General features: G+C 42.5%; 1 protein-coding gene across 4 annotated transcripts in view; it reads right to left on the bottom strand.

Annotated features, from left to right (window-relative positions):
• The window catches only part of LOC148041010 (pantothenate kinase), a 51,358-nt gene extending 32,448 nt beyond the window's left edge, over positions 1–18,910 (bottom strand). For 2 of the 4 annotated variants that reach the window (XR_015690454.1, XM_087675556.1), the window contains exons 1-2: positions 18,405–18,906; positions 17,762–17,827 (exon numbers count right to left, since the gene is read on the bottom strand). Coding sequence is in view for 1 of the 4 variants with exons in the window: in XM_087675556.1 (XP_087531682.1) it covers positions 17,762–17,827; positions 18,405–18,574 (236 nt within the window). In the remaining 3 variants the exon portion in view is untranslated. Of the gene's footprint in view, positions 1–17,761; positions 17,828–18,404 lie in introns of all 4 variants that reach the window. The other 2 variants (XR_015690457.1, XR_015690456.1) reach the window with 2 other exon arrangements.
• Between the last annotated feature and the right edge of the window lie 8,181 nt (positions 18,911–27,091).

Here is a 27,091-nt window from a genome sequence, read left to right as displayed (position 1 = left end):
TTGCTTTTGAGCATACAACGAGTCATCTCCATAAGAGTGTGATTCTACCTTTCAGCAACACCATTCTGTTGAGGAGTCATTCTAAGAATGGCTTGATGCGTCATGCCATGATCAAGCAAATATGTCTCAAAAGCACGAGACATATACCCCCCCCCCCCCCCTCTATCTGTGCTAAGTGTTTGCACTTTCAAGCCAGTTTCAACCTCAAGCTTTGCAGTAAGATGTTTATAATGCATAAACACATCAGATTTTGTTTTCAGCCCATACACCATGTACACTGAGAGTAGTCATCAATAAATGTAATGAAGTAAAGATAACCTCCAAGTCCACATGTCCTCATGGGACCACAAACATCAGAGTGAATAAGCTGCAATTTCTGGACAACACGCATTGCACCATCCTTTTTGAAGGCAAATCTGTGCATCTTGCCCAAAATACATCCCTCGCATACATGAGGAGGTTGGAGTCTCCACTAGAGGCAATGGATCTACCGTATGACACCTCTGAAGGGTTATCAGACTCCCAAAACTCATATGTCCATAGCGAGCATACCATAGCTCCGCATTCTGCATAGTGGGCGATAGAGTAGTGATTGCCAGAGCATCATGAGACTATGCACCATAGGTATCCAATAAAAACAAACCCTTATCTCCGGCAATGCATTTGTCATCCTCAAAGATGACCTGAAAGCCATGCTTGTTAAAAGCAAAGATAGACAACGAGTTCTTTGTAATGCCAAGCACAAACAAGACATCTAGAAGCATGAACCCAAGACCATCTGCAGCAATAATAGTGATTGTCTCAATGCTACAGACATCATAATTGTTGTTGTTCGCACATATAACACACTTCCTAGTAGGGGTTGAATGCAAAGAGAAAAATAAACACTCCTTAGAGGTGGTGTTCTAAGAATCATAACTACAAGTCAGAAATGCATAGTCCTCCATAAAGTTAGCTGAAGCATCACCATCAGTAGATTTGTTGGCCGATGTCTCTTGGATAGCCAAACCAGAGTCTTTTTTCTTCTCTTTGGCTAATCTCTTCCGGCATTCATCAATACAGTGACCTAGCTTCTTACAATAATGACATTTTTCCTTCTTTTTAGACTTTTCTATGTCTTGGACAGCCTTATTTAATGGCTGTCACCCTTTTGCTAAATTTTTGCATTTTGCTTGACTTTTCCTTTGCCTTTAAACTTGGAAAGCATAGCCACATCTCCTGAACGCAATGCAACATTCTTTCGAGTCCGTTCCTCTTGCAACAAGAGGCCTTCCAACTCCACAAATCTAAGGGGCTGTTGCTCCCTCCCCCCCCCCCCCCCTCAAAGACATCATCAAAGAGGTGTGAAAACCAAGATACGACTCTGGAAGAGAGTTCAATGTGATGTTTATCAATTCACCATCCTAAATGATTTCATCCACATTGAGTAGCCACTCACGCAAATCCTATATGTGAGTAAGATAATCTTTCATGCTATCACCCTCATCCATGTTCACATTCGCCGACTCTCTGCGGAGATAAGATCTTCTGGCCTCATTATGTGCTGCAAGCATGTGCTCAAGTACATCCCATGCTGATTTTGAGGTCTTATAAGTCTGGATGTGTGGGATGATCAATCTTTTCACTGACAAGGCAATTAAAGAAAATGCATATACATCTTTGGAGTCCCATCTCCTTTGATCCTTCGTAAAAGGGAAAGGGGCAGCAACACCAACAGCTTGTCGTCTAGCATCGTGCTGAGATGTTTGAGATGCAAGACCTTCAGGTCTGCAAATCTCCTATAACATAGTTCCACAAATCCTTCGCTATAAGAAGGTTGCGAACCATTAAAAAAACTCCACAACAGGTAGTTTGATCCATCAAGTTTGTCCTCCTGAGTGAGAACACCAAGGATGTTGCTGTGATCATTAGTCCCCTGACATACCATGCTATTAGTAATGGACAAAAATCTACAGTCAAATGCTTCTTTGCCGCCGAAGTATAGATTAAACTCATCAAAGTATCAAAAATCCCCTTGGGATTATGCAACAAGTACCAAACTGTCACACAAATGCCAAGTGTGCTCAATTTGACCCAAATCAACACTCAGCCAAGAAATAACAGCAATGCACTACTGTACCATACCTACCTTGTAATGTGTACCCTCAAAAGTACAAATTCCAGCAGTTTAACGCTGATTCTTACGTAAATTTACTGAATTTTTCCAAAAAGTTTCTGCTTAATCTACATATAACAGCAATTAAATATTGTTGTACCGCTTATCTGCTGCCTTGGAATGCGCATTGGACAAAAGCCCCAAATTTCTTCCTAAAATTGAAGAATTTTGTATCTTATAGCTTGAATTTCTACAGTAATGTCACCTCGGGGTGTGTGCCAACAGTGAACAGCAACTTGAATCTGCCTCATCATACATGCTGAAGCCTCTAGGACAAAAAAGCCCCAAATTTCTTATACAAATGTCAATGAAATTGTGCAATGTCAACGTTTCCAATGAAGATTTACACATGGGACTGCAAATCGAACAAAAGCCCCAAAATTTTTGACAAGAATGTCAAAGAAATTGTGAAAATTCTTCGAATTGATTGTCAATTTGAACCTTGGAAGCGAAAACTGAAAAAAGCCCCAAATTTTGGGCGGTACGAGTTGATATATGGAAAGAGATGGCCAAAATGAACGGGAAATTGCAGAAATTTCGAAAAAAACCAAACTTGGAAATTAGGTTTTTTGCATTTTCTAGGATTTGTAGAAAATCGCAGGCAGGGGTGATGAGAATATGGCGGGCAAAGGTGAGAAAATAAGGGGTAGAGCTGAAAAGATTAGCAGCTCCTCCAAAACAATAGCTCCTCAGACTGCGTACAAGACTGTGTGAGAGTGCGCAACGGAAGAACAAACACGAACACAAAGGGGGAGAGAGAGAGAGAAAGCAGAAAATGAAGGAAGAAAATCTGCACTGACTGTAATGAATGCTGAATACAGAACTGTGGACTGATCAGTCCTTGCACGCAGCCCGAAGCGTCAGTGAGGGCACCAGATCAGGCTGATGATGATGGCAACACCGAAGACAGAGGAAAATGACGGAGTCGAAGTATGCACCTGCCAAAGAAGGAGGGAAGATGATAATACAACTGACTGCCAAGTGGGAAATGCACATAAAATCCCGACTGGAGGAGAAAATGCACTGAAATGCAATAAACTGAGTGCCCTAGAATGAGCTACCTCCTCCGTCAAAACAAGTGATAGACAAGTCAGAGCTCCTAAAGTCCTCGTCTGACTCAGACTGAGACTCACAGGCAGGAGATGATAGGTCATGACAAACATGACTGCTAACATCCCCTCTCAGATCCTGGATGTGGTGGAAGGCCAAGGGAGAAACGGATCCTGGGGTGGCAAGAGGAATGCCAAGGTCGATGAAGTCCGTCAATGAAGATTGCCGATGAAGAAACTCCTCACGATCCTAGGAAGCCCCCTCTAAAACAGTAAGGGCCAGGAAATCCACAGCCGCATCACCGAGATCGTCCCCCTCTGAAAGGGATGGGGGGGTACGAGGGAACCACCGGAGGAGAGGGTGGGGGATGGGAAGGAACCTGTGGAAAAGAGGATGCACAAGTGGAAACGGATGTAGCAATAGACAACGGCCTCGGAGGTCCCTGCATAAGAGAAGGGGAATGGAGCCTATAAAGCCCGCCCTCCTGTCAACCTGTTGCAATAACAGCCCCTGTAGAAGAATCCTCAATACAAACGGCCTGCTCGATGAAGACAACTCGGGTACCAAGCCTAGTAAGGCCATAGACTGAGAGGAGTGGAAATCCCAAGTTAGGAACATAAAGAGCCTGGAAAAGGGAGCTCGATGTGCGGTCGGGAAATAAAGGCAAAGTGCCAACACCACAAATAGGCACCAAAACAATGTCACCAACAGTGACTGAACCCTCAAAAGGGCATAGATCCTGCAACAAATCACCTCGGGGAGTCGTATGACTAGAAGCTCCACTATCAACCAGCCAAGGTCTCTTAGAAGATGAGGCAACCACTGAAGAAGGCTCCTCCAAGTCAACAATATGAAGGAACACTGACTCATGGGTAACCGCTGGAGTAGAGGTAGAAGGCTCAGATGGTTTAGCTCCATCCTTCGCTCCTAGACGAAGGTGAGGGTATTTCTTCCAACATTTCTCCTTTGGATGTGTCCCCTTCCCACAGTATGGGCAGTTAGGCTTCTCCGAGTCGGAGTCAGAACCTGAAGAACTCTCCTGTCTTTTAGCCTGTGACTTCTCTTTCTTTTGTGTCCCCCCTCTCGAACCTGCAACAAAAGCTTCGATGGAGGTGGATCCACTGGCTACCTCTTTGGCGCGCTCGTCATGCTCCAAAACAAGCGGGGCAAGCTCCTCCCATAGAAGCTTCTCACGGGTCCTCCATGTAAGAAGGCTGGTGTAGAAGACATCAAAACGGGGAGATGGCAGCTGAGTCAAAAGAATCATGGCCATATCCTCAGAAGAGATCATCCTGTCAAGGGACGCAAGCTCATCCCTTATGTCTTCCAACTTGTTGATGTGATCCTTCATGGAAGAAGAATCATCAACAACGAGCATCCGTTTTCTTCTCGAGAGTGATCCGATGGGCAAAAGTCTTGTGATGGTACAAAGAAGCAAGCTTTGTCCACACTTCCACTGCTTTCCGCAACCTGCGCACATGCACTAGGACAGAATCCTATAAGCTCATAAAGAGGAAAGATCAAGCTCGTGAGTTGAGCCGATCCCATAAGGCCACACGATCCATCGATGATCCAACGGTGGGATCCTCCACTAGACAGGAAATAGGGTGGGTAACAAACTCCCAAAGATCGAAGGTATCTAGAATACACTCCACCTTCCACGACCAAAGTGAGTAGTTGGAACCATCAAGCCGGTCTTCTTTGGGCAAAGAAGGGAGTACGGGCATCTGTATAGAGGGTGCCATGGAAGGCATATGAAGGCCAGCAGAACGAGCCTTCTGGGAAACATGGAGAGAACGGGGAATAGAGGGATCTTGGTCAAATGGGCTAGGTGACCTCCGATCGTCGCGTAAACTAGCACGAAAGTCTCTCTGTCTCTCAGAGGAAGGAATAGAGACCTCATCCTCTAAATCAGCAAAGAACTGGTGATAAGACATCTTTGTATATATCTGCAATCATCAAACAATCTGCAACCAATAGACAGTCAAGATGGAGCAGCCTATGTCAAAAAAGACCCAGAAGATGCTGTCGCCTGCAAGAGGAGAGAGAAAATGCTGCCGCCTGGAGAAAAAAACTGTCGCCTATCCTCCAAATGATGACGCCTTCTCCGCTGCTGATGTTGACCACCTCCTATTGGCTGCGTTTGATGCAAACGTAGGCTGCAAACACCTAGAAAACTGTCGCCTACTCCTCCTGATGCTGCAAAACAACAAAACGCAGGTATGGAAGGCTGCGTTTCAGCCTAGACAGCACTGCCAAGGGCTGAAAAGGAGGGAAGAAAGGCTGCACTTGATGGTGTCCTCCTCTGCAATGGAAGCTCTCCTTTGTGCTCTCAGTTAGGCTCTGATACCATGTGAGTGCACAACGGAAGAAGAAACACGAACACAGAGGGAGAGGGAGAGAGAGAGAGAGAGAAAGCAGAAAATGAAGGAAGAAAATCCGCACTGACTGTAATGAATGCTGAATACAGAACTGTGGACTGATCAGTCCCTGCACGCAGCCCGAAGTGTCAATGAGGGCACCAGATCAAGCTGATGATGACAGCAGCACTGAAGACGGAGGAAGATGACGGAGTCGGAGTGTGCACCTGCCAAAGGAGGGAAGATGATAATACAACTGACTGCCAAGTGGGAAATGCACATAAAATCCCGACTCGAGGAGAAAATGCATTGAAATGCAATAAACTGAGTGCTCTAGAATGAGCTACCTCCTCCGTCAAAACAAGTGATAGACAAGTCAGAGCTCTTAAAGTCCTCATCTGACCTAGACTAAGGCTCACAGGCAGGAGATGATAGGTCATGACAAACATGACTGCTAATAACAGACTGCGCGTAGGGCTGCGTGCACGCTAAAAAACAGCAACAACTCATCCTTCTCTTCCTCGGGCAAAGAGTTGGAGAGCTAACTGACAACAATAGGACCTTAGGCGAGGTGGCACAAGATGATGGTGGCTGAACTGAATCTACATGTAGAACCTGCTCTGATATCAAATGTTGGAAAATGACAACCAGCTATGGAGGAGAAAAAAGAGAGACAATGAAAGTGTGCTGAAGCGAAAGAGTAGTATACTTGCTGAACTGAAAGAATGAGAATGAAGAGTACAATATAGGTCTAAGATAGACCTAGCTCTAGCTCAACTAGAGTTGATTGACTCTAACTCTAACTCTAAGAGTGGTGACACAACTTATAACTTTCGTTGTGCTCATACTAAGGATTGAAAAAGAACTAAAGACTAAAACATTGGGCACTACCCATAGAATTGGCAAATTCTAACAACGGAGAGCTTGACTAAGCTCTTCAATTGTCAGGTAACTTGTATAAGGGCCTTTTCTTATTGGACACATATGAGAGGAGTTCTCATGATGCTCTGGTAATTAGCACTCTTACATCCAATATGCAAAATGCAAAGCTATGGCATGCCCAATTCGATCATATGAGTTTTGGCAATTTGATAACTCTTCAACGTTGTCAAATGGTGGATACCTTATCTCCTATGAATAACCCCCCTCCCCATGCATGTAAAGGATGTATCTTAGGTAAAATGCATAGATTTTCTTTCAAAAAGGATGGTGTTGTGCATGCTGTCCAAAAATTGCAACTAATACACTCAAATGTATGTGGTCCCATGAGAACAAGAGCACTTGGGAGTCATCTCTATTTTGTCACTCTTATAGATGACTACTCACAATCTGAAAGCAAAACCTGATGTATTCACGCACTCTAAACATTTCGTTGCTAAGCTTGAGACAAAAACTATTTTAAAAGTGCAGACACTTCACACAAATGGAAGTAGGGAATATATATCTTGTGCTTTTGAGACATTTTTGCTTGAAACAAGTATCACACACCAATCCACTGTAAGAATGACCCCTCAACAAAATGCAGTTGTTGAAAGAGAAAATCGGACTCTTATGGAAATGACCATATGTATGCTTGAGAACAAAGGGTTGTCACATAAGTTTTGATTAGAGTGTCTTCAGTGCACTAATCATGTCTTGAATCATGCACCAACAAAGGCACTAAAAATCATCGCACCTTTTGAGGCTTGGCATGGAAAGAAACCAAAGGTTGATTACTTTCAAGTATTTGGATGCATAGCTTATGCACATATGCCAAAAGAGCTTCGTGGCAAGCTAGATGACAAGGCCATAAAATGCACTTTTATTGGCTATAGTTCAGAAAGCAAAGGCTATCAGTGGTATGATCCACACACAAAGAAAGTGTTTGTCAATAAAGATGTAATCTTTGCTGAAAATGCCAACCACCTATGACTTGGGTGATGTATTTGAAGGCCTCTTACCACTTCTTTGGAATCCGAGCCTGTTGTAAGTGGCCTGATAGACTTGTTACAACAAGCTGTTGCCACCACACATGCTCCCGAACAGCATTGATGATGTTGTGCCTCTAGTAGTGAAATATGCAATACAGCAAGAAAGGGCTGCTATAAATGCAGCAAAAATGATTCCTACATGGCTGTTGCAAACTCTCCAAGAGAGTAAAATGGATACTTCCTTACCTCAACACACCAGGAGGGCTACTAGACATGCAACACATCATGCAAGGGGGCTCATTTGGCTGATATTTCAAAAGTAGATGATTCTTGTGATGAGTATGCCTTCATGAGCTCACTATTAGATGATGATGAACCTACTTCCTTAAAAGAAGCTCAACAGGATGTACATTGGATGCAAGCCATACAAGAAGAATTGGATTCTATTGCCACTAATAATACTTGAAATCTTATTGAGTTACCACTTGGCAAGAAAACCATTGGTACCAAATAGGTCCTTAAACTGAAGCATAAGGCTGGTGCTACTACAGACAAGTACAAGGCACGTTTGGTAGCCAAAGGCTATGCACAAAAGAAGGGCATAGATTATGAGGAGACATTTGCTCCTATATCTCATATGAGTACAATTAGATGTGTCATTGCTATGGCTGTAAATTATGGTTGGAAAGTACATCAATTGGACATCAAGCAGGCATTCTTGAACAGTGACCTACATGAGGATGTTTATGTCTGACAACCTCCAAGGTTTGTGGTGAAAGGTAAAGAGCACAAGGTCTGCAAATTGCATAAAGCTCTTTAAGGATTCAAACAAGTTACTTGTGCATGGTATGCTAAGATTGATGCTTATTTGGCAAAGCATTGGCTTCACAAATAGTCCAATTGCACCCAATCTTATCATTAAGATTGAAGTGGGAGATCTCCTATTTATCATTCTATATGTAAATGATATGTTGCTTACCGGACCAAAACAACATAAAATTACAAATTTCAAGGCTGAATTGAAACATGCTTTTGCTATATCAAATATGGGCTGATTACATTGCTATTTGGGGATTCAATTCACCCAAAACCAGCATGAAATCATCATGTCACACTCAGAATATGTGGATAAGCTTTTGTATAGGTTTAATATGCAAGACTACAAACCTATGTGCATTGTGCACTCCTATAGAACCAATGCTCAAACTATCCATGCATGATGGTAAAGAGATGTCTAATGTTACAATTTATAGCTAGGTTGTTGGTTGTCTTATTTACCTTTGCAACACACGTCTTAACATATAGTTTGCGATATCCCAAGTGAGCAAGTTTATGCACAAACCACGGGCAGTACATTGGCAAGCTATCAAGTAAATCTTCAAATATCCACAAGGTACTCAGTTATATGCTTTATTATTTACCAAAGGGGAGACTTGCACCTACATGCTTACAGCGATTCAAATAGGGCTAGTGATTCAGACACTAGGAAATCTACTAGTAGATACTATTTCTTTCTAGGTCGTTCATGCATTTCGTGGCTAAGTAAGATACAACCTACAGTGGCTACCTCATCTTATGAGGCTAGCATTCATAGCAACAATGGAATGTATATGATTGCGTAAATGGTTGGCTAATCTACAGATTTCATTGGAGGGTCCTTGCAACCAGCCTTCCTCCTTGGATAGGGTGGTAAATAACTTGATTAAGTACTAATTATAGCAAGCATAAAATTAACATAAACTGAAAATACACACTTTAACACCTTAATCTTGGACACTGGACATCCAATTGGCCCCAAAACTGGCACCCCTTGCGGTTGTTCTTTATCTTATATTACAAATGGAAGGAGTACAACTAAGATCCTCAAATTCCCTCTACTAATCCAAGTGCCTCTTGTTGTCAAAATTGACCGGTAAGCCTCCAAACCAATTTGCCCCTTGGTTTGCTTGGGGATTGGCCTTCATTCTGCTCCTTAACAAACAAATTTAGCCCCAAATCTCATATTGGCCAGTTGGCCTCTTCAATCTCCCTAAAATTCCTCAATTTTAAATTGCTGGCATTCAAATCCTAGACCCTCAATTCTGAGCATGCATCCCAAGGCGGCTATCAAAAGCCCACTTTCTACTGTGCAAATTAGGGTTTACAGCAAAGATTGACAGAAATCTATTTCTTTGATAGCACAAACTGCTGAAAAATACTGAGATAACTTGAGATATGGTTAGGAAATAAAAGAGAATGTTGTAGAGAGAAATTTCACAGTTTCATCACAAGAAATGCTAAAAAACTGTTGCTGCCCTACTCAAACGGCTATGGAAGCCATCACCTACAGCTTAGGACCATCAAAAAGACTATTGCCCTTCCTATATGCTGTCACCTATACCAAAAGGACCTTGGGCTACTGTCACCTACTCCTGAAGGGCTCCAAATTGCCGTCGCTTGCTTGTAGGACTGATCCATGGTGGCTGCAAATCACATCAGTAGCATCTCCTTACTCTCTAACAACCTCCTCCTCTCTCACAATGGTTAGAATAGACTTCCACCAACCCCTAAAAACGTTTTTTCCACTTGCATAGGCAAGTTTTGCCAAGTGAGTCTTCTAATCTCATTTTTCAGCACTATCCAACTTATTAAATTGATTTTTAAATTATTAATTTTAATTATTATTCTAGTGCTCTGAAAATTAATTTCACCAACCAATAATTAAATTAGCTAGACCAATTTGTCTTCCAAGTATCCCTGAGCAATTATTGACCCTTAGACCAGCATTAATTAATTAATTAATGCTGATCTCTAATGTCACAATTGACATTAGTAGCGAATAAATTGGTCTAGGCTCAAATCTAACATTGGGAACCACCTAGTACTTATCAGACAACTTATTACAACTTTTGCCTTTGGCACCAACTAATAGGTCCACACTGTGAAATAATTGACTTGCACCTGATATGTGCAAGTCACATTAGCACATTTGATTAACTTTTAATCAAATACTGAGCAAAGCAATAAAATTTCATGTCCTCGTCACAGTCCTACACAGATTCTTTCCGACAGTCGAAGTGCTATTGCAAAGCACTACCTCATAAGAAGTTTGAGGCTTTTCAAAAGTCGTTAAGCTTACTACCCTTTGGTGATTGATCCTCCTATACTTGCATCACATTGGCAGTACAAGGAGGTGTTATAATTTGCCAATGTTCTAATCAATTAGTTTGCAATGTGAGTACAACTAAGCTAATAAGTTATGTCACTACATTTAGAGTTAGTACTAGAGTTCTTAACTTCGGTTGAGTTAAGGGTTAAATCTATCTTAGAACTAATGTTGTACTTTCATTCTAGCACTTTCAATTCAACAAGTATACTAAATGGTTTTCAACATACAATGTCTACTGCTCACTCACACACACACTCTCTCTCTCTCTCCATTTTCAACAAGATTCTCGACACTCCCATGATGGCTACACATCCTCTCTCTTGGCTTAGTCTCATTTTCATGGTCCAATTGCAAGAGCTGGAGACTACTATTACTTTCTCTCCCACCATCAAGTTAGGGGGAACTCTATAATGCTACCATGGGGGAGATGTTGAGACACTACAATCAATAAGTTCATTGTATTCCATTAATACCTATTTTTATTTTGATTTACAATCCCAAAAAGGCTTTATTTGTATCACTTATTAGTTTGGGAACAATCCGAGACAATGGGGACACCACCTAGAGAGTTCAATGACTCATGTGCCTATAAATAAGGCATCGATATCCATTGCTTGACACTTTTCTCATTCTTTAGTCAGCCTCCCTCTTCACCTACTACCGATCACCTTCACCTCTCCAATGCCTAGTGGACGCTTTCCACAAGAGTGGCTCATGTGCTGCCTTTTGGAGCTGATTTGCTATTGCCTTGATTAGCTGCTGCCTAGCCTATCACCCTATCAAAGGGGCTCCCCAACCCATGTTTTCAGCCTAGTAACCTATTCTTCATCATTTGCACTGCTATGTTTGCTAGTTTCACTCCTCCCTGGACTCGTATAGCAAATTATCTTCCTCATTTATCATGTTTTCCAACCCTTGCTGCCACCCCAGCACCACCCAAGCAACAGTTCCCAACCATCAACGAGTTTATGGAGGTTGTGTTTGCAGCAAATTCATGCAATCTACATCAAGTTACACCCTCTTTATCATTCCTACAACAAATACATAGGTTTTTGCATTTCCTCCTCTCCTAAAGCGTTGCCCAACAGTCATTGACAGCAACCGTCATCCAAGAGAGATTTCAGCATATCTTTCATACCCAACAGCTCTAAAGGACTGCATTTCACTCCCTCTACTATAGTCCTTCATCTTCCATTGTCTACTCCGGCATTCCAACACCCGGAGGATTGTGTTTCACTCCCTCCATAGAGTAGCCCTTTTCCTCGTCATTGACACCTTTACCAAAGGACTACATTTCACTCCCTTCACAACGCACATCCCTTCCAGGTGCTGCCGCCTAATCAACCAAGACAGTGCAATTATCACTGAGCTCCGCTCCATTGTATCAGTATAATTCATTCAACATGATTCACTGTTCATCTTTCTTCATTCATCTACTTCTTCAGTGTTTCTGGAAAACTTTGTCTAAGTGTTTGCTATACAATGTGTTTCTCCTCACAAACCCTACTATATCTATAGGGACCCATTCTTACAAAAATTACATCAAGAGGGGACCCACTCTTATAGGATGGAGTGATTCAGATTGGGTTGATCATTGACACGCACGTCTACTATGATATGTTCTCTTCTATTTGGTGCTATCCCATGAAGTTGTCAAAAGCAACCAAAAGTTGCTCTTTCTTCGACAAAGTCTGCATACAAAGCTTTGTGCTTTGTAGCGCAAGACGTTGCATGGCATTGGCATATGCTTGCAAAGCATTCCAAAGAAGACTAGGCTCAGATGAAGACCTTGCTCTAAACATCATGAGCATATACAATCCACCCTCTTGAATACTAATCCAAAAGACACTCACCGAGAGCCTCATCCTCAACCCCACACATCACAGTTGGTGAAGATGATCCTAGTGCCTACTTCTTGTTGAGCAACCAAAGTCACTAGATGCATTAACATTTAAGAGTCATGCATCATTTCCTAATTTTGCTCTCCATTAATATACCCCAAAATGGTTATATTTGTATTATCCAAAATCCACTATAAATAGGGCATGTGTGGGCTTTTTTAACCAACCCCCCATTGCAAGAGGCTGTCCAGCCTGACATGGCTTGTTCTAGAGCATCATCAGCTGCAGGCAACCATCACCAACCTTACATTGACTGATTTATGCTGCTGTCCGGCATCTTCGACAGCCTCTCCAGATGTTGCCTTGCTTCCAACTGCCTAGTACAACCAGCAAATAGGCCTACCCTCCAGATATGGTATTTTGTGAGAGTGCACAACAGAAGAGGAACACAAGCACGCAGAGAAAAGGAGAAGGTAGAAGACAGCAAGGAGAGAAAAAGAAATCTGTACTAAATCTGAAATGAATACATGGTGGACTGATCAGTCCTAGCTCACAACCCAATGCATCAGTGAGGACACCCAATCAAGCTGGAAAATGATGACAGCACCAGAGATGGTGACGGTGATAGAGATGAAGTGTGCAGCCAGCAGCCCTTGCAAATGGCAAAGAAGAATGACCAAGTCAAAGTGCGCACCTGCAAGAGGAAGAGAAGAATGCTGCCCAAACTAGTGGGCTGGCAATAAATAGCTAAGAGCCACCAAACCTGGCCAATCAGCAGCCTAGGGCCTCAAATAAGCAATCAGCCAAATAAAATCTGGCCAACCAGCCCCATCTAATGCAGAAAATGCTGCCTCTCTGAGAAGATCTTGTATCAACACTCTTGGAGAGTCATATGACTCAAAGCACCACCGTCAATAAGCTAAGGCTGCTCAAATGATGACACAATGACTCACTATTGTATGTGATTGTCTCGTGTTTGGTATATGCATTCCATTTCCCAAGCGAATCTCTGAGTTCTCCTTCGCAATGTTCTTGTGTTTTCTCTTTTCTCTCTCTTCTTTCTTGTGTTCAGCAATATATTTCAGCATTGTTTCATGCTTCAATTGTTGCATCAACTTTTGAAAATAGACGCCTAAAACTATTGTGAATGCAAGCCTAATGATGACGCCAAGTGAGTGTTGAGGTACTACTTTTTTAGTTTGCACAATTTAGTTGAAGTTTCGCACTGACAGCCCCAAAAAGGGTTGATGTCCACATTTTGGCCACTTTTTCAGTTCATTCACTCTACACCACTTCAATCATTCTTCACCCTCTTCCATCACTCCAACACTCTTCCCTCTTTTTTTCTCTCCACTACTGCCCATAGCCCTACTTGGAGGACATCGTAGTTCGTGGCCACCCTTGTGCTTCTCCTTCGAGTGCCCTGTTTCCTCATTATCAGGTCTACATTTGGAGGCTTCCCCCATCTTGGTGACAAGTTTCTCCGACTTGGCATTAGTTTCTTCCACACAAGTGTTGGTCTCTTCTCGAACTAACATCATCATCTACTTTGCGTTTTCATTATTTGGAGGCTCTCCACCAGTAGGCTCAGCTTCCATTTGTGCCTAGCATCACCCTAGCAACTGTGTCTTGCAATTTAGAGTCCTTCCTCCCACCTTGCGTCATCTTCTATAGCTTGACATCAACTGTCATGCACCTGGCAACAGCATCCATAGCCTGACATCAATGATTTCATCTGCATTTGCAGCTCATCTCCATCAAACATTTGCATTTTCAGCATTCTCAGCTTGCATTTGCATTTTGCTACCTAGGCCATCTCCCCGACATCTGAGGACTGCAATTCGCTCCCTTGGCAGTTGTCCTTCACCTTCCAATGATTACTTCCATAGCCCACTGCCCAGAGGACTACATTTCACTACCTTCATTGCACAAATTCCCCACAAGTGCTACCACCTGATTCAAATAGGACATGGCTATTATCTTCTGAGCTTTGGCTCCACTGTATCAGTTTTTCTTCTCTTAGCATGATTCGGTGTATCATCACCGTGTTCTTGTGTTTTTGAGTTTCTCTTCTCTTTTGCCATACACACATGTTCCTCCCTGCAAACCCTACTCTCTCTCTGGTTACTCAATGATTTCTTGACACGGTATCAAAGGCAAAGATCCTTAGTTAGCCACAAAGATCCTTTGCATTAGAGAAGGCAAAGACAGGTTGTAGGTTCAACATCCACATCTGATTATTGCTCTGCTTCCCTCCCCTGCATCATTTGGAGATATCCTTCTTCTGCCTCCCACCCTCCCCTTTTACAGGTTACCACTCTAGTATCATGGCATCTCCACCAACAGATTGCCTATCTCCTAGGTGCTCCTACTACGGTAAGAGCAGTCACATCCCCGAAGATTGTTGCCATCGACCTTTGCTCCTTTCCCCACCGGAGTATATCCGTCTTCCACCAAAGCACTCCTTGTGCTACCTCTTCTTTCTAAGCCATAGAGATTGTTCTACATCAGCTCTCAACTTACTATGCTCAAGGCCATTAGAGCCATTAGACACATCCAATATGCAATAAGTCATCGTGAGCAAACGAAAGCTCTACAACCTCACATAGCACAAGCCATAAATTGAACATGGCATCCTTTGTTTCAAGCATGCTCTAAGAAGTACATGCTTGCCACATCCCTAACAAAAAATTGGGCAATCCCAATGGCATCATAGTAAGTCTTACAAAAAATGAGGGCACACAACTTAAAAACTATGAATATAGCATTGAATCTTCATGAGACATTTCACAAAAATATGATACTTGGATGAGGCTACGTCCAAGTATCAAGCTTGATGCATGCATTAGTGAAATCGGCCTTTGGTAGATCACACGACAATGAACTTTCTACTTTGCAAGCACCTATTCTTGAACACAAAAATTCGGCAATAGAAAAGTAAAACAAACAATGAAATAAGAATGCTCCTACACCTAGAAATAAAGAAAGATTGGCTTCAAAGCTTGGCGCCCCTTGCAATTTTTCTTTATCTTAACTAAATAATCGATAATCGTTCATGGATTTATCATGCTCTAACACCTATTTCCAACTACTCTCACCAAATAAGACAAAAAAGCATCACATCCAAAACTAAACAACTAAGATTCTATAGTCGCACAAGAAGACCAATCTGCCCAACATTGGATATGCCCAGAAAAGCCCAATTCAACAAATCAGGCATGATGGTTTTATCCAAAAAACCTTGAATCTCAAACAAACAACACAAAAGAGCTCCAAAAAAGTGTCAAATGATCCCAAAACAGCATTGTCCAGCCAAGAACAGCTCTGCCTTGGTTCAAATCATGACTGACCAACAGCAAACAGCCATTGCCAGCTTGTGTCAACTCCCCCAAGCCCTTCTGCCCAGCTTTGGGACAGCTCACCCTAGCCTCAAAACATCTACACCCAGCCCTAGACAGCACCATGTAGCCTTAAATCAGCTCTGTCCAGCTCTGTATTAGCTTCACCAGCAAGGCAAGCAGCAGGATCAGCAATAGATCTTCTCCAATCAACAGCCACATGCAATCATAATTCCTAGGCAGCCACATCCTAGGATCTGTAACAAGCTCCACCTTCGTCAAAACTGACATTGCCCCTTGTGTTGGCTCTACCCAGCCCTAGAATACTCCATCCAGACTTGGGACAGTTCAGCCCAACCTCAGAATGTCTCTATCCAGCCCTGGATCAGCTTTACCAACAAGACACACAGCATGATCCGCAGTAGATGTTCTCCAATCAGCAACCACAAGCAAGCATGATTTCATGGCAGCCACACCTCGTCTTTAAAAAGGCCTTCTCCTAAGAAAAAGCTATGTTTCATGCCTTTTGCTTTTTACACCTTTCATAGTTTGCGTTTTATCAACTTTTCACAAAACTAATTAGATTAATAGTATAATTTGAGCAAATAGCCTCTGATTCATTAAATTGGGGCACCCCAACCCAAATGTTTCACCCACACTCAAATTTAGCAAACTAAACAAAACTGTTATTAACATTTAATGTGTGCACAAATTGACATAGTAATAAATTTCGTTTTCACAACTAAACCTTGATTTATTGGTGGACTTGCTCATGTCCGATACAACTATGATGTTTGGACCCAACAAAGAGAGTTCCAAATATAAATCACATCCCTGTGACACTTGTGTGCTTACCTTAAAAAATATTGGTTCAACCATGCCCTCAACAAGCTAGCTATGGAATGAGCTTAGCCGTTTCTCACATTCACGATCCTTCCAAGATTTAACTTTAGAGAATCTTTCAAAGTCTGGTTACTACAATAAGTGCAATGTTTATTGCAATGCCCTTTAGAAATAGTCATGGGCTGCCCACCTTTGGCTCCAAACTATATTAAGGCATTTTTGTTCGTCACCTTGCATGGCATGTTATTCTGTAGTTCCTCTAAGCCCAACTAGTTTTAGTGAGTTTTCTTGGTTTTTGTCACAAATATGTACAAGCTCCCCACCAACCAAAACATGTCACAAACTCTATGGTGAAGAATCCAATCTCCACCCATTCTCTTGATGGTTTTCTATTGCATTGCACATTTGTGGAGCATCATGCTTAGATAACCAACCCTTGGACACGAGAGGATTCCATTCCTCTATGGTCTTCTTCAGCAATCAACTTCCCTTAGAACAAGCCTAAAAAACACAATTTACATCAAGCCTCGAAACTTCCACACTTGGAAGCATTTAGTGTTTTCTTTCAATTATTCTTTCTTTCAATTATTCTCAAATTAGGGTGTGTAAATGGCACAAATTGAAAGCAAAGTGTGGCATCAAACATCTGAACACAAAATGTGAGCAAGGAGGAAATGGAAACAAAACAATGCTACATAAATTGAGTAACTCGTAAAAATGACAAGCCGGCTATAAATAGACATGACTACTAAGGTCTTATGTCTCCTACTGCCTTAGCAATAGGACACCCATCTCACAAGCTAATGGACACGACTACTAAGGTCTTATGTCCCCTAGTGCCTTAGCAATGGGGCACCCATCTCACAAGCTAACAAGGCCACCTACTAAGGAGTGATATGTGGTGGTACCATGGATACAACATCGAATGCCTTGTTTGTGAAGTAAAGACTAGAGTAGCTTGCCTAGAAAAGAAACTGATTGCAGTATATTTTAAACAATTAAAGGCATTAGCCATATTTCTATGTTTTTATTTATTCAAAGGCAAAGATGCTTCTTATTCTTATCTTTGAATTTACTCAAAAGCAGAGAACCTCATAGATAGATGTCAGTAAAAACCTTTGTGCAAATTTGGCTGCTCTTGCAGATGCATCTTCCATTGACTCATCTGCTTCCGCCTGCTTCCTGTAAATAAGCACTACTGATTAAAACAACAAATCTAGAAATGTGTACACGTAACTGTCAAAAGGCCAGAATAAGCACCATTTTCAAATGCTGATTACAGAATACAGCCAGCCAAATACTGCTTAGCAACAAGGACTGAAGTGCAAAAAGAGAACTGAAACTAAAGGTTTAAAACTGTGACATGGTACCTTGGTATGTGACATGGTATGTGAGCACTTAATTCAATTATCTTCACGAAAAAAAAAACTGTAACATAGTACCTTGGTATGTGAGCACTTAAGAATATATTTTCCAAAAAAACATCGTATATACATCTTTTGACAGAAAAATACTTCGTAAATCTTTTTGACAGAAAAACGCGTAATAATCGGTTCTACGATTTCTTAATAGGCATTTCTAATTCATCGAAGCACAAAGGAAACCTCAATGCGGAAGAAGGTTCAAGTGATATGCATCATAAGCAACGGACCCGGACCCGCTTTTCAGTGCTTCAGAATGAAATGGTAACGAATCTGCAAACGATCACAGCTTGAACCAGACAATAAATTTATCCCTTAAAAAGAGAGCTGGAACTCACTTGAGGGACGGGATAGATTTGCGAAAGAGTTCAATCCAAAGAAGCTCCGTGGGGGTGGCTTGATGGGGAGGGTCGGAAGGGAAACGATAAGGAATGGTGCAGGGCCTGTAAGTATAGTCGGCCCAGGTCGAGAGAAGGGGGAAAGGCACTGGCGCAGAGCTGCTCTCCATTACTACTGCTACTACTACAACGGTTTCTCTTCTTTCTCTCTCTCTCTTTCTTATTTCTCCTTTTTTACTATGGCGTCATGTGTGGTCTCCTTCCTTCCTTCTCGTCGACTATGGCGTCCTGTTAAGGCCGCCGCAAAAGAGAGAGCGAGAGAGAAGCCGGGGGGGAACCGGCGGGGGAGGCGGAGAAGGGGGGGGGTTCTTGTTAGCTCCCCGCTCGTTGGGAACGGCGCCTCTCTCGCTCCGCAAGTAACAACGCGGTCCGATAAACAGGCACGCCCAATAACCATGGATGACCTCTCTCATCAATTAGAACGATCGGAGGAATTCCACATCAGCTCATAGGCCTCGTATATGAGCAACCATGCAGGGGGAAAGTATATTGTGGTAGACCCTTTTGTGTCATATTGGGTTTACCACATTGAAACTCTTCTCCCCCAATCATCGCACTAAGGAAGTGTGTTCTTTGTCAAACCTTGTAGTTTCACCATGGGAAAGTGACACATACCAATAACCCATGCATCCTCCTCCTCTGTTCCTCCAAGAGCAATTTTGAGAGCGAGCGATTGGTCATTGTTGTGGGTAAAGGCACCTTCAGTCACAGTGTGAGCTAAGAGATTTGCGCCTATTGTTCAGTTGATCCTCTTGGTTATCACTTGTAGCTCCTACTCATTACTTGCAGCTTGTGAAAGCTTCTAGCATTGGTCAGTACTCTTGGGCATTGAATCTTGGGCTTCCAACATTATATGCATTAAAATTGAGCTCATGTATCTCAGTTCATTGATGTATACAAGAATTACCTTGTTGAAACCTATTAGGGGCAGTCTGCTTCTCCATGTTTGGAGTTCATATAACGATGTCATTGATACCCGTATACACTTGCCTCGATGATAGATTGTTACGGTAATGTTTTCACATGCTTTTGGGACTAATCTGAGCCCACATTTGGCTCAATCTTACAAAGATATAATTGTTGAAAACAAGGCACCATGCTGGTTACTCACAAGGATAGCCACTAATTCATGTCATGAGCTTCACTAATGCTTATGTGGGCATGGCTATGATGCTGGATGTTATGACAAGGCTTGGACATGCTTTGGGCTTCATGTTGGGTTGACACATGTCAATTTATGCAGAGATTTCTATTGTTGGTCACTGCTTCCAGCCTATCACTTACTTGGGCAGCTCTATGTAATGAAGCACTTATACCATTTGAGGATTACATTTTATGCTATTGATGCCACGTGTTTGACTATGCTATCGCAAAGGTTTGAGCCTCATGTTTAGGCTACATTTGCACTTTTGGGGCTTTAATATGTTGCCTTGGATGCCATGGGGGCTATCACTTATTGCATGGATTATGTTTTAATGCTACATTGGTTTACACCTATGAGCTTGAGGTTACCTTGTGATCTATGCTCCTATCACATGCTACACGATCTTGCTTACATACCCTGCATGATATAGGATATCACCTAGCAATTCTAGTTTGTCACGTATTAGTGATAGCTTAGTTTTGGCTTGGTTTTCTTACTGCTATATCTTATTTATATCAAATTGTAATTGTAATTTTTGGCATTTTTCATGAGAGCAATCACTTTCATTCTACATTCATTTGTTCATATTTTGCGGACACCTTCTTGGTTCAATAGTTCCTCTTATTTTCGGCTTGATCTGGCATTGATTTTGGGGCTGATTTGTTTGCAAGTTATTACAACAACCTCTTTTGCCCTCCTATGCATTTACTTGGTCTTAGTATGGCTGGTGGTTCCAATGATAGCGCTATTTTTAATATTGACAAGTTAGATGGCACCAACTATAGCTATTGGAAGGCCCAAATCTGGCAAGTTTTAGTGCAAAAGATATAGATTAAGCCATGGAAACATGAGGATGTCAAGCCGAATGTATCGATGCAAAGAATTGGGCTGAATTAGATGAGCTATGTAAGTCCACCATCATATTGTCCTTCTCTAAGTAGGTATTCTGTAATGTTATCTCTAATGGGAAGTCTGCATGGGACTTATGGGAAAAGATTTGTAATGTCTATGATAAGTAGAGCCTTGCTTCTCAGATATACTAGTTGAAGCAACTCATGGACCTCTGCATGAAGAACAAGGGCACTTCTATGTCAACCCACTTAAATGAGTTTCATTCTGTTCTTAGCCATTTGTCTTCAAAAGGGATTAAATTCAAGGGCAATCTCCCCCCTTTGTTCCTCTAGGTTACATTGCCTAAATCATGGGATACATTTTGCACAGCTATGTGTGTAAACATATCTACTGATGGGCTAGACTTATAGGGATAGAAGGTGCACTCTTTAATGAAGGGATTAATGGAAAAAATGTCGATGCTTCCCATACCTCTCATGCTTTGACAGTTAGAGGCAATAATGGTAGGTGCAGTAATGACCACCGTGGAAGAAACTCTTAGCGGTCTTGTTCTCAGTCACATGGATAGTCTTGCAATAAGCCCCATGGCCGTAAGTCCTCTTTGACTTGTCATTACTAAAGGAAAGCAAGGCATATTTGGCCACAGTTCCATAAAATGCACAAGAACAAGCACAAGGAAATGGGCAAAGCTAAAGTGCAATATAAAGATGATGATCGTAGCATTGTCCCTAGCAAGTTAGGCCTTAAGATTGAAGAGATTAATGTCGTGCTGTGACTAATTCTGATAATGGTTTCATACTTGTACCTTCTTCTCATGATACTTCATAGTTAATTGATGCTTTGTTAGGATATACTAAGTGTTGGCTGATAGATTCATGGGCTTCCTTCCATACGACCCCTCATAGAGAGTGGTTCCACTCCTATCACAGTTTGATTGGATTTGTCCATTTGGGTAATGACGTGATACTAGAGATAGTTGGTATTGGTGATAGTTTAGGTTGCATGTTTACTCTTCATAATGTACATCATGTACTAGCATTCACAAAGAGCCTTATCTGTACTAGCACTTTGGGTGATGCAAGTTATATAGTTTTGTTTTATGATTCCTCATGGAAGATTATCCGTGAGAATCTTGTCATTACATGTGATGCAAAGTCCAATACTCTCTACCCCTTGCTTGTATATGGGTCAATTGATCATGTTTTGATAATAGATGTAGTTCCACGTGTATCTCTTTGGCATCATCGCCTTGGGCCACATGTCCTTGAAAGGAAGAAAATGCTTACCCATTTGCAGTATCTTCTACCCCTTGACTATAAGTGCTTTTAGTCTTGTAATCATTGTTTATATGGTAGGCAAATACATAATATGCATGAAAGGTTTAGCATGACACATATGGGTGAGGCATTGGCTCTCGCTTTATTAACCTCAGCACAAAAAGAAAGCAAAAAAAGTGGAAAAACGCAAGCTAAGTCAAAGGCAGAAGTGCATTCTTAAACACAAGGCATCCCTAAAACTTTTTGTAAAAGAGCGCTAGCCTCCCTCCTGTGCAAAATTTAAAGGTAAATGGACAGTGGAAAGGAAGTTGGGAAGATAGGAGGACTATGGGAAAGAGGGCCTAGACTATGGCTAGCCATGCAAAAAAAAAGGGGATGACCGTCCAAAAGGGATTTAGGGTTTTGTATATAAAGTCGAAAAGTGAACGAAAAGCTCATTCTTTGGTGTGTGGCAACAAGAGACTCTTCTTATTTTCTTCTTCTCTTCTCTTTGTAGGCTTGTGTGTGCTTGAGAGAGGGAGTGTGAGGGAGTGAGTGTGTGAGGGATCAAGGAGGTGAAGCTCTCCACCATCTCCTCTCTTCTCCTTCTCTTCTCTTCTCTTCTCTTATCTTATCTCACGTGCGGCTATGGAGGATGGAGCTTGGAGGTGGAGGCTTGAGGATGCTTGAGCTTGCATCAAGAATCATGGAGCAACATGTGTGCTTGAGGGAGGAGGTAGCTCATTCAGGCATTGAGGTAAGCTCACTACACCTTGGTAGAATCGAAGGTGCGTCGGCTAGGTGAGAGGTAGCCATAGGTGCTCGCTTGAAATGCTTGAACAATAAGCGGTTTATGGGTCTTGGCAGTTGTAGCTTGAGCTCATCTCTACTTTTAGTCCCGTTGCCTGGACTAACAGATTCAAGCTTGAGCACTTGCGCACCTCAAATCGAGCATTGAAGTAAGTGTTTCATCCTCAAACCAGAGCTTGAGATATGTAGGAAGTTTTGGGTTTTTAATCTTCACAACAACGAGTACGTATTTTAGTTATTTTGGTGGTTTGATTATTAGAAGAGTAGGAGAAATCGATTCAGTACCTTGCTTTCGATTGTTGTTGCATTTAGAGTAGGTTAGGATTAATAAATTGGATTGGAAAAGCATAGGGTTTGGTGCTATAAAATAGGCCCAAATAGGACACAAATCAAGAAAAACGAGAAAAAAAGAGTGCCCAAGGGGATTAAGGTCGACAAGTGAGTGATTAGGAGTGGCAAGTCCTTTGCCGGGAAGGGGTTTAATAGCCAAGAGGCCAAGGGAGAGCTCATTTGAAACCCTGGTTGTGTGTGTGTGTGTGTGTGTGTGTGTGTGTGTGTGTGTGTGTGTGTGTGTGTGTGTGTGTGTGAGAGAGAGAATTCCATTGTGTGGATTTGTTTTGACCTTGCTGCCACAATGAGTTTGTTGCCCGCTACAAGTATATCCAAATCTTCTCCTTAATCCATAGATATAATCTTGAAGTGATCAATGATTACAAAGCCCTGAATCTCTTGGTTCCTTGAAATTTTCAACACTTTAACAAGAAATGTGTTGCGTTTGACCCGTCCGAGCGGCTCAATTTTGGGCCGAGTCCCAGAATTTTTCCTCGACCACTTGTCTTTGGCCTACTCGGCCTAGCCTATTTGGCCTTGCTCACTAGGACGCACATCCACTTGGCCCACTTGGACTCAGCCCAGTCAAGCCACACATTCGGATACACTAGGCACTCGGGCCAGTCCCGTTCGGCCACTTGGCCCTCGAACACAACATCCACTCAGCCCTTAGACATATGGCCCATCCGAGTTATACGGCCAATTCAAACCTATTGGGCCAAATTTGATTTTTCCCAAAATTTTTAACTTTTGGACCAGGCCCACCTAGACCTCGGCCGTACAAACCTCCGAAGGCCATACAGACACTTGAAACACCTTTTTGGTGCGAGGAATAGAAGAATCAACAAGATGTAGACATAGAGGCAATGCCAATCCACTATCTAATGACCTAGCCCGTTAGCAGCATTAAGCGGAGTCATAAACCCCCAAACAAATATTGACTAAGCAAAAGGCGCAACGAAAACCCTACAAACTGGCGAGCATACAAGCCTATCAAGTCAAAACTTGGAATGAGAGTGCAAGAGCTGCTTAGACACTTTGTTTTCTCACTCACTCTGATTTCCAACACTCGAAACATACTAAAGAAAAGCTAAAAGCTTGATTGTGCATAATGCACGAAAAAGAGTACACACACACACACACAGAGTGAAGGTAAGTTGAGGACTATTTGTAATTAACAAGGAACTCACTCAGACATAATAACTTGGAAGAATCCACCAGTAAGAGAATATCACAAGATATAGATGGGTGATTGAATCCCCAAGTGTAGGACCCAATAAAGAACACAATGAAAAAGCCAGACGTAGCAAGGACCCCGACACTATCAAGGAAGTGGATCTGCCCGAACTCATCAACCTGATCAATAACCTGGCAGAATAGGAAATCTTAGACATGGAAAAGGGTAGCTCGAATCGTAAAAGCAACAAAGAACTTGACCTAGGAGACTTTCTTGAGGCAATTCAACAATTAGTGAGCAAGTATGACGCTCAAACCCGATTACAACATCGTAGAAAACCTGTAGAAGACATCATAGCAAACCTTGAGGAGGAGAGGAAACTAGCACACAAGGCTCTGTAAAGCATGGTTACTTACAACCAGGATCAGCAAACTAAGAGCTTACGCCAAAGCATGGAAATGCGAGAGATCCAAAGAGTGCTAGCCCTAACATGTAGAAATCGAATAGAGAATGAGAGAGTGCTAAAAGGAGACCTCACGTTAAATAAGCTTTTGACGGAGCGGCTGCTAGATAACATGATAGTAGAGCAAAGTGCTGCAACATTAGCACCATCGCTATTGGCAGGGTCAGGAGTCAGCCAAGGCTCTAAGAGCCAATCAAAAATTCCTGTAGTAACAAAGCAACTGGACAAATAACGATGACCCATATAGCTTTGTAGAGCAGTTTGAGCAAGTTTGCAACGACAACAACCTCACCGATCTCACTCAATGCTTCTAAGCTTTCGATCTATGCTTAGGCGATAAGGGTAGGATCTGGTACACGAGTTTAGATGTTGTTGAGTGAGCCAATTTCAATATCTTGTAAAATCTCCTCATAAAGAGATTCTCTGAACCAAGATACTCTGATAACCTGCAAGTGCGACTCATGAATGTCAAACAGATAGAGAAAGAGGACATCCAAGATTATGTAACCCATGTGAGGATTCTCTTCAAGAGAATCCCTATGGACAAGAGACCTACCAAAAGAGCAGTGTCTACATTATTCATTAATGGAATACGAAATGAAGAGCTCTACAAAGCTTTGGCAAGCAACTTGAGCCTATAGCAATGAGACATGCTGGCAAGGGTCTTGGAAGAAGCTATTAGAGTGGATGATCAGCTCAAAGAGAGAAGCTTTGGGAGCTCAAATCGAGAGTCCAATGCTAGGAATTCTAAGAGAGCTTCAATGTCGAGTGAGAGATTAGGTGGCCCAAGTGCTTAGGATATAGAGAAGGGCATTGATTCAGGGTAAGAGCTAGTAAAGATGAAGATGGACATAGCCAAATTGCAAGAGATAATGAGATGCCCAACATCCCCATGTGTCCAATGTGTGTATCGTGGTGAAAACCACCCGCCAGTGAGTGTCAGGATCCTAGGTCACGACCTCTGTGCTAATTGTGGTAGGTTCGGCCATGACGCCATGCATTATCGATCACCTCGAAGACTCCCATACGCACAGGCTTACGATCAATCCTACCTTGCAAATAGACTGCCGAACTTCTTTGGAAGGGGAGTCCCATTGGCCCTCCCAGCACTTAATGACACTAAGCCAACCATCCCTAGGATGGAGATAAACCCTACGAGTATCCCTAGGCCACCTGAACCCTACGTAACCCATCCACTGAGTGACACTCCAATCCATTATGTGGAGGAGCTGAACGGCGAAGAGTCTTATGTACACCCTTACGTATCATACGACAAAGAAGGCAATGCAGTCCTTATGGACTACCGACCAATACCGGTGATGGTGTTAGGTAGAGAGAGGCAGAGGTCTAAGAGGGTAGACCTGAGAGCAATCGTATGTTGGACTTGTGGTCACCCAAGACAGATTTCTTCGCACTGCCCCAAGAGGGAGCAAGCAAACTGCCCTGGACAAAAGCCATCCTCTAGTTTGGCAAACGAGCCATCAGTCCCATTGGGGTTTTTCGGTGTCGAAACACTCAATGGGGAGGCCATACCCATCCCATTGCATGTCATGACCCGCATGTAGACAAAGCAGGCCAACATATCATTGCGAGGGCCTAGCAATCTCGACACAACCTCAATCGAAAAGAAGAGTTGGAGATGAAGGGAGAAGAGACCGAATGCTAAGGTCATGCTCAAAACCGAAAGTGCCACAAACTACTTGCTAGAAAGAAAGTCATTGACGCAGAGGCAAAAATATCAAACAGCTCAAAAGAAAAGTGCCGAGGTCAGGAAGTATCCCAACCCAAAGCGCCAACTCAAAGTCTTCAATAAAGTGAATCAGTGGGTGAAGGAAGCCCAAGAGCACCTAAAAGACGTTGAGCCCATACTGGAAGATGAGGTCGATGATCTCTCAAGTATAAGCACACCAGTCACACCCCCACAATCGAAATCGAGGGATGCAACTGCGCCACAAGTAGTGCTGCTTAGACAAAGTCTAAATGCTACGGGCCAACAAATTAATCAAGGCCATTGGCCAAGAACTGCGGAGTTAAGAGAAAGGCAAGCAACTAGCGACCTCCTTAATACATTGGTGACCACCCCTGTGATTCTAGGCTTAGGAGACCTACTTAGGTAGCATCCAACGCTATGGCAAGAGCTAAAATAGTGGGTTGAATAATCAAATGAGCAAGCCACAAACTTGCACAAGCATGACACAGAAATGCAAATACCGAGATTGACACTGCACTTGGTGCATAAGTCCTTGCATGTCAATTCTTTTTGGGAAGGCACAAAGATGCATGTAGTCCTACCAGTCTTAGCTCTTAGAGATGTCATAAGAAAGGGAATTGTAGATATAGGAGCAGGAGTTAGTGTGCTAAGCCATGTGGTACTCCAAACTTGGGGTAACCCACCGGTCGAGACTACTAGGTTCAACGTCATACTAGCTAACAGAATGAAGGTGAAACCATTCAGCATGATAAATGATTGGCTAGTGAAGATCGCAGGAGTCCAATTTTCTATTGACTTTATAGTCATGATGAAGGGAGTTGACTATGACATCCTACTAGGCCAACCTTGGATGCACAACACAAGAGTCATAGAAGACTGGGGCA

Source organism: Lygodium microphyllum, chromosome 1, assembly GCF_053477565.2.
Source record: "Lygodium microphyllum isolate KBCC chromosome 1, Lygodium_microphyllum_v1.1.10, whole genome shotgun sequence".
NCBI classification, from domain to species: Eukaryota; Viridiplantae; Streptophyta; class Polypodiopsida; order Schizaeales; family Lygodiaceae; genus Lygodium; species Lygodium microphyllum.
Note: the sequence above shows the minus strand (reverse complement) of the source record. Positions and strands in the feature narration are given on the sequence as shown.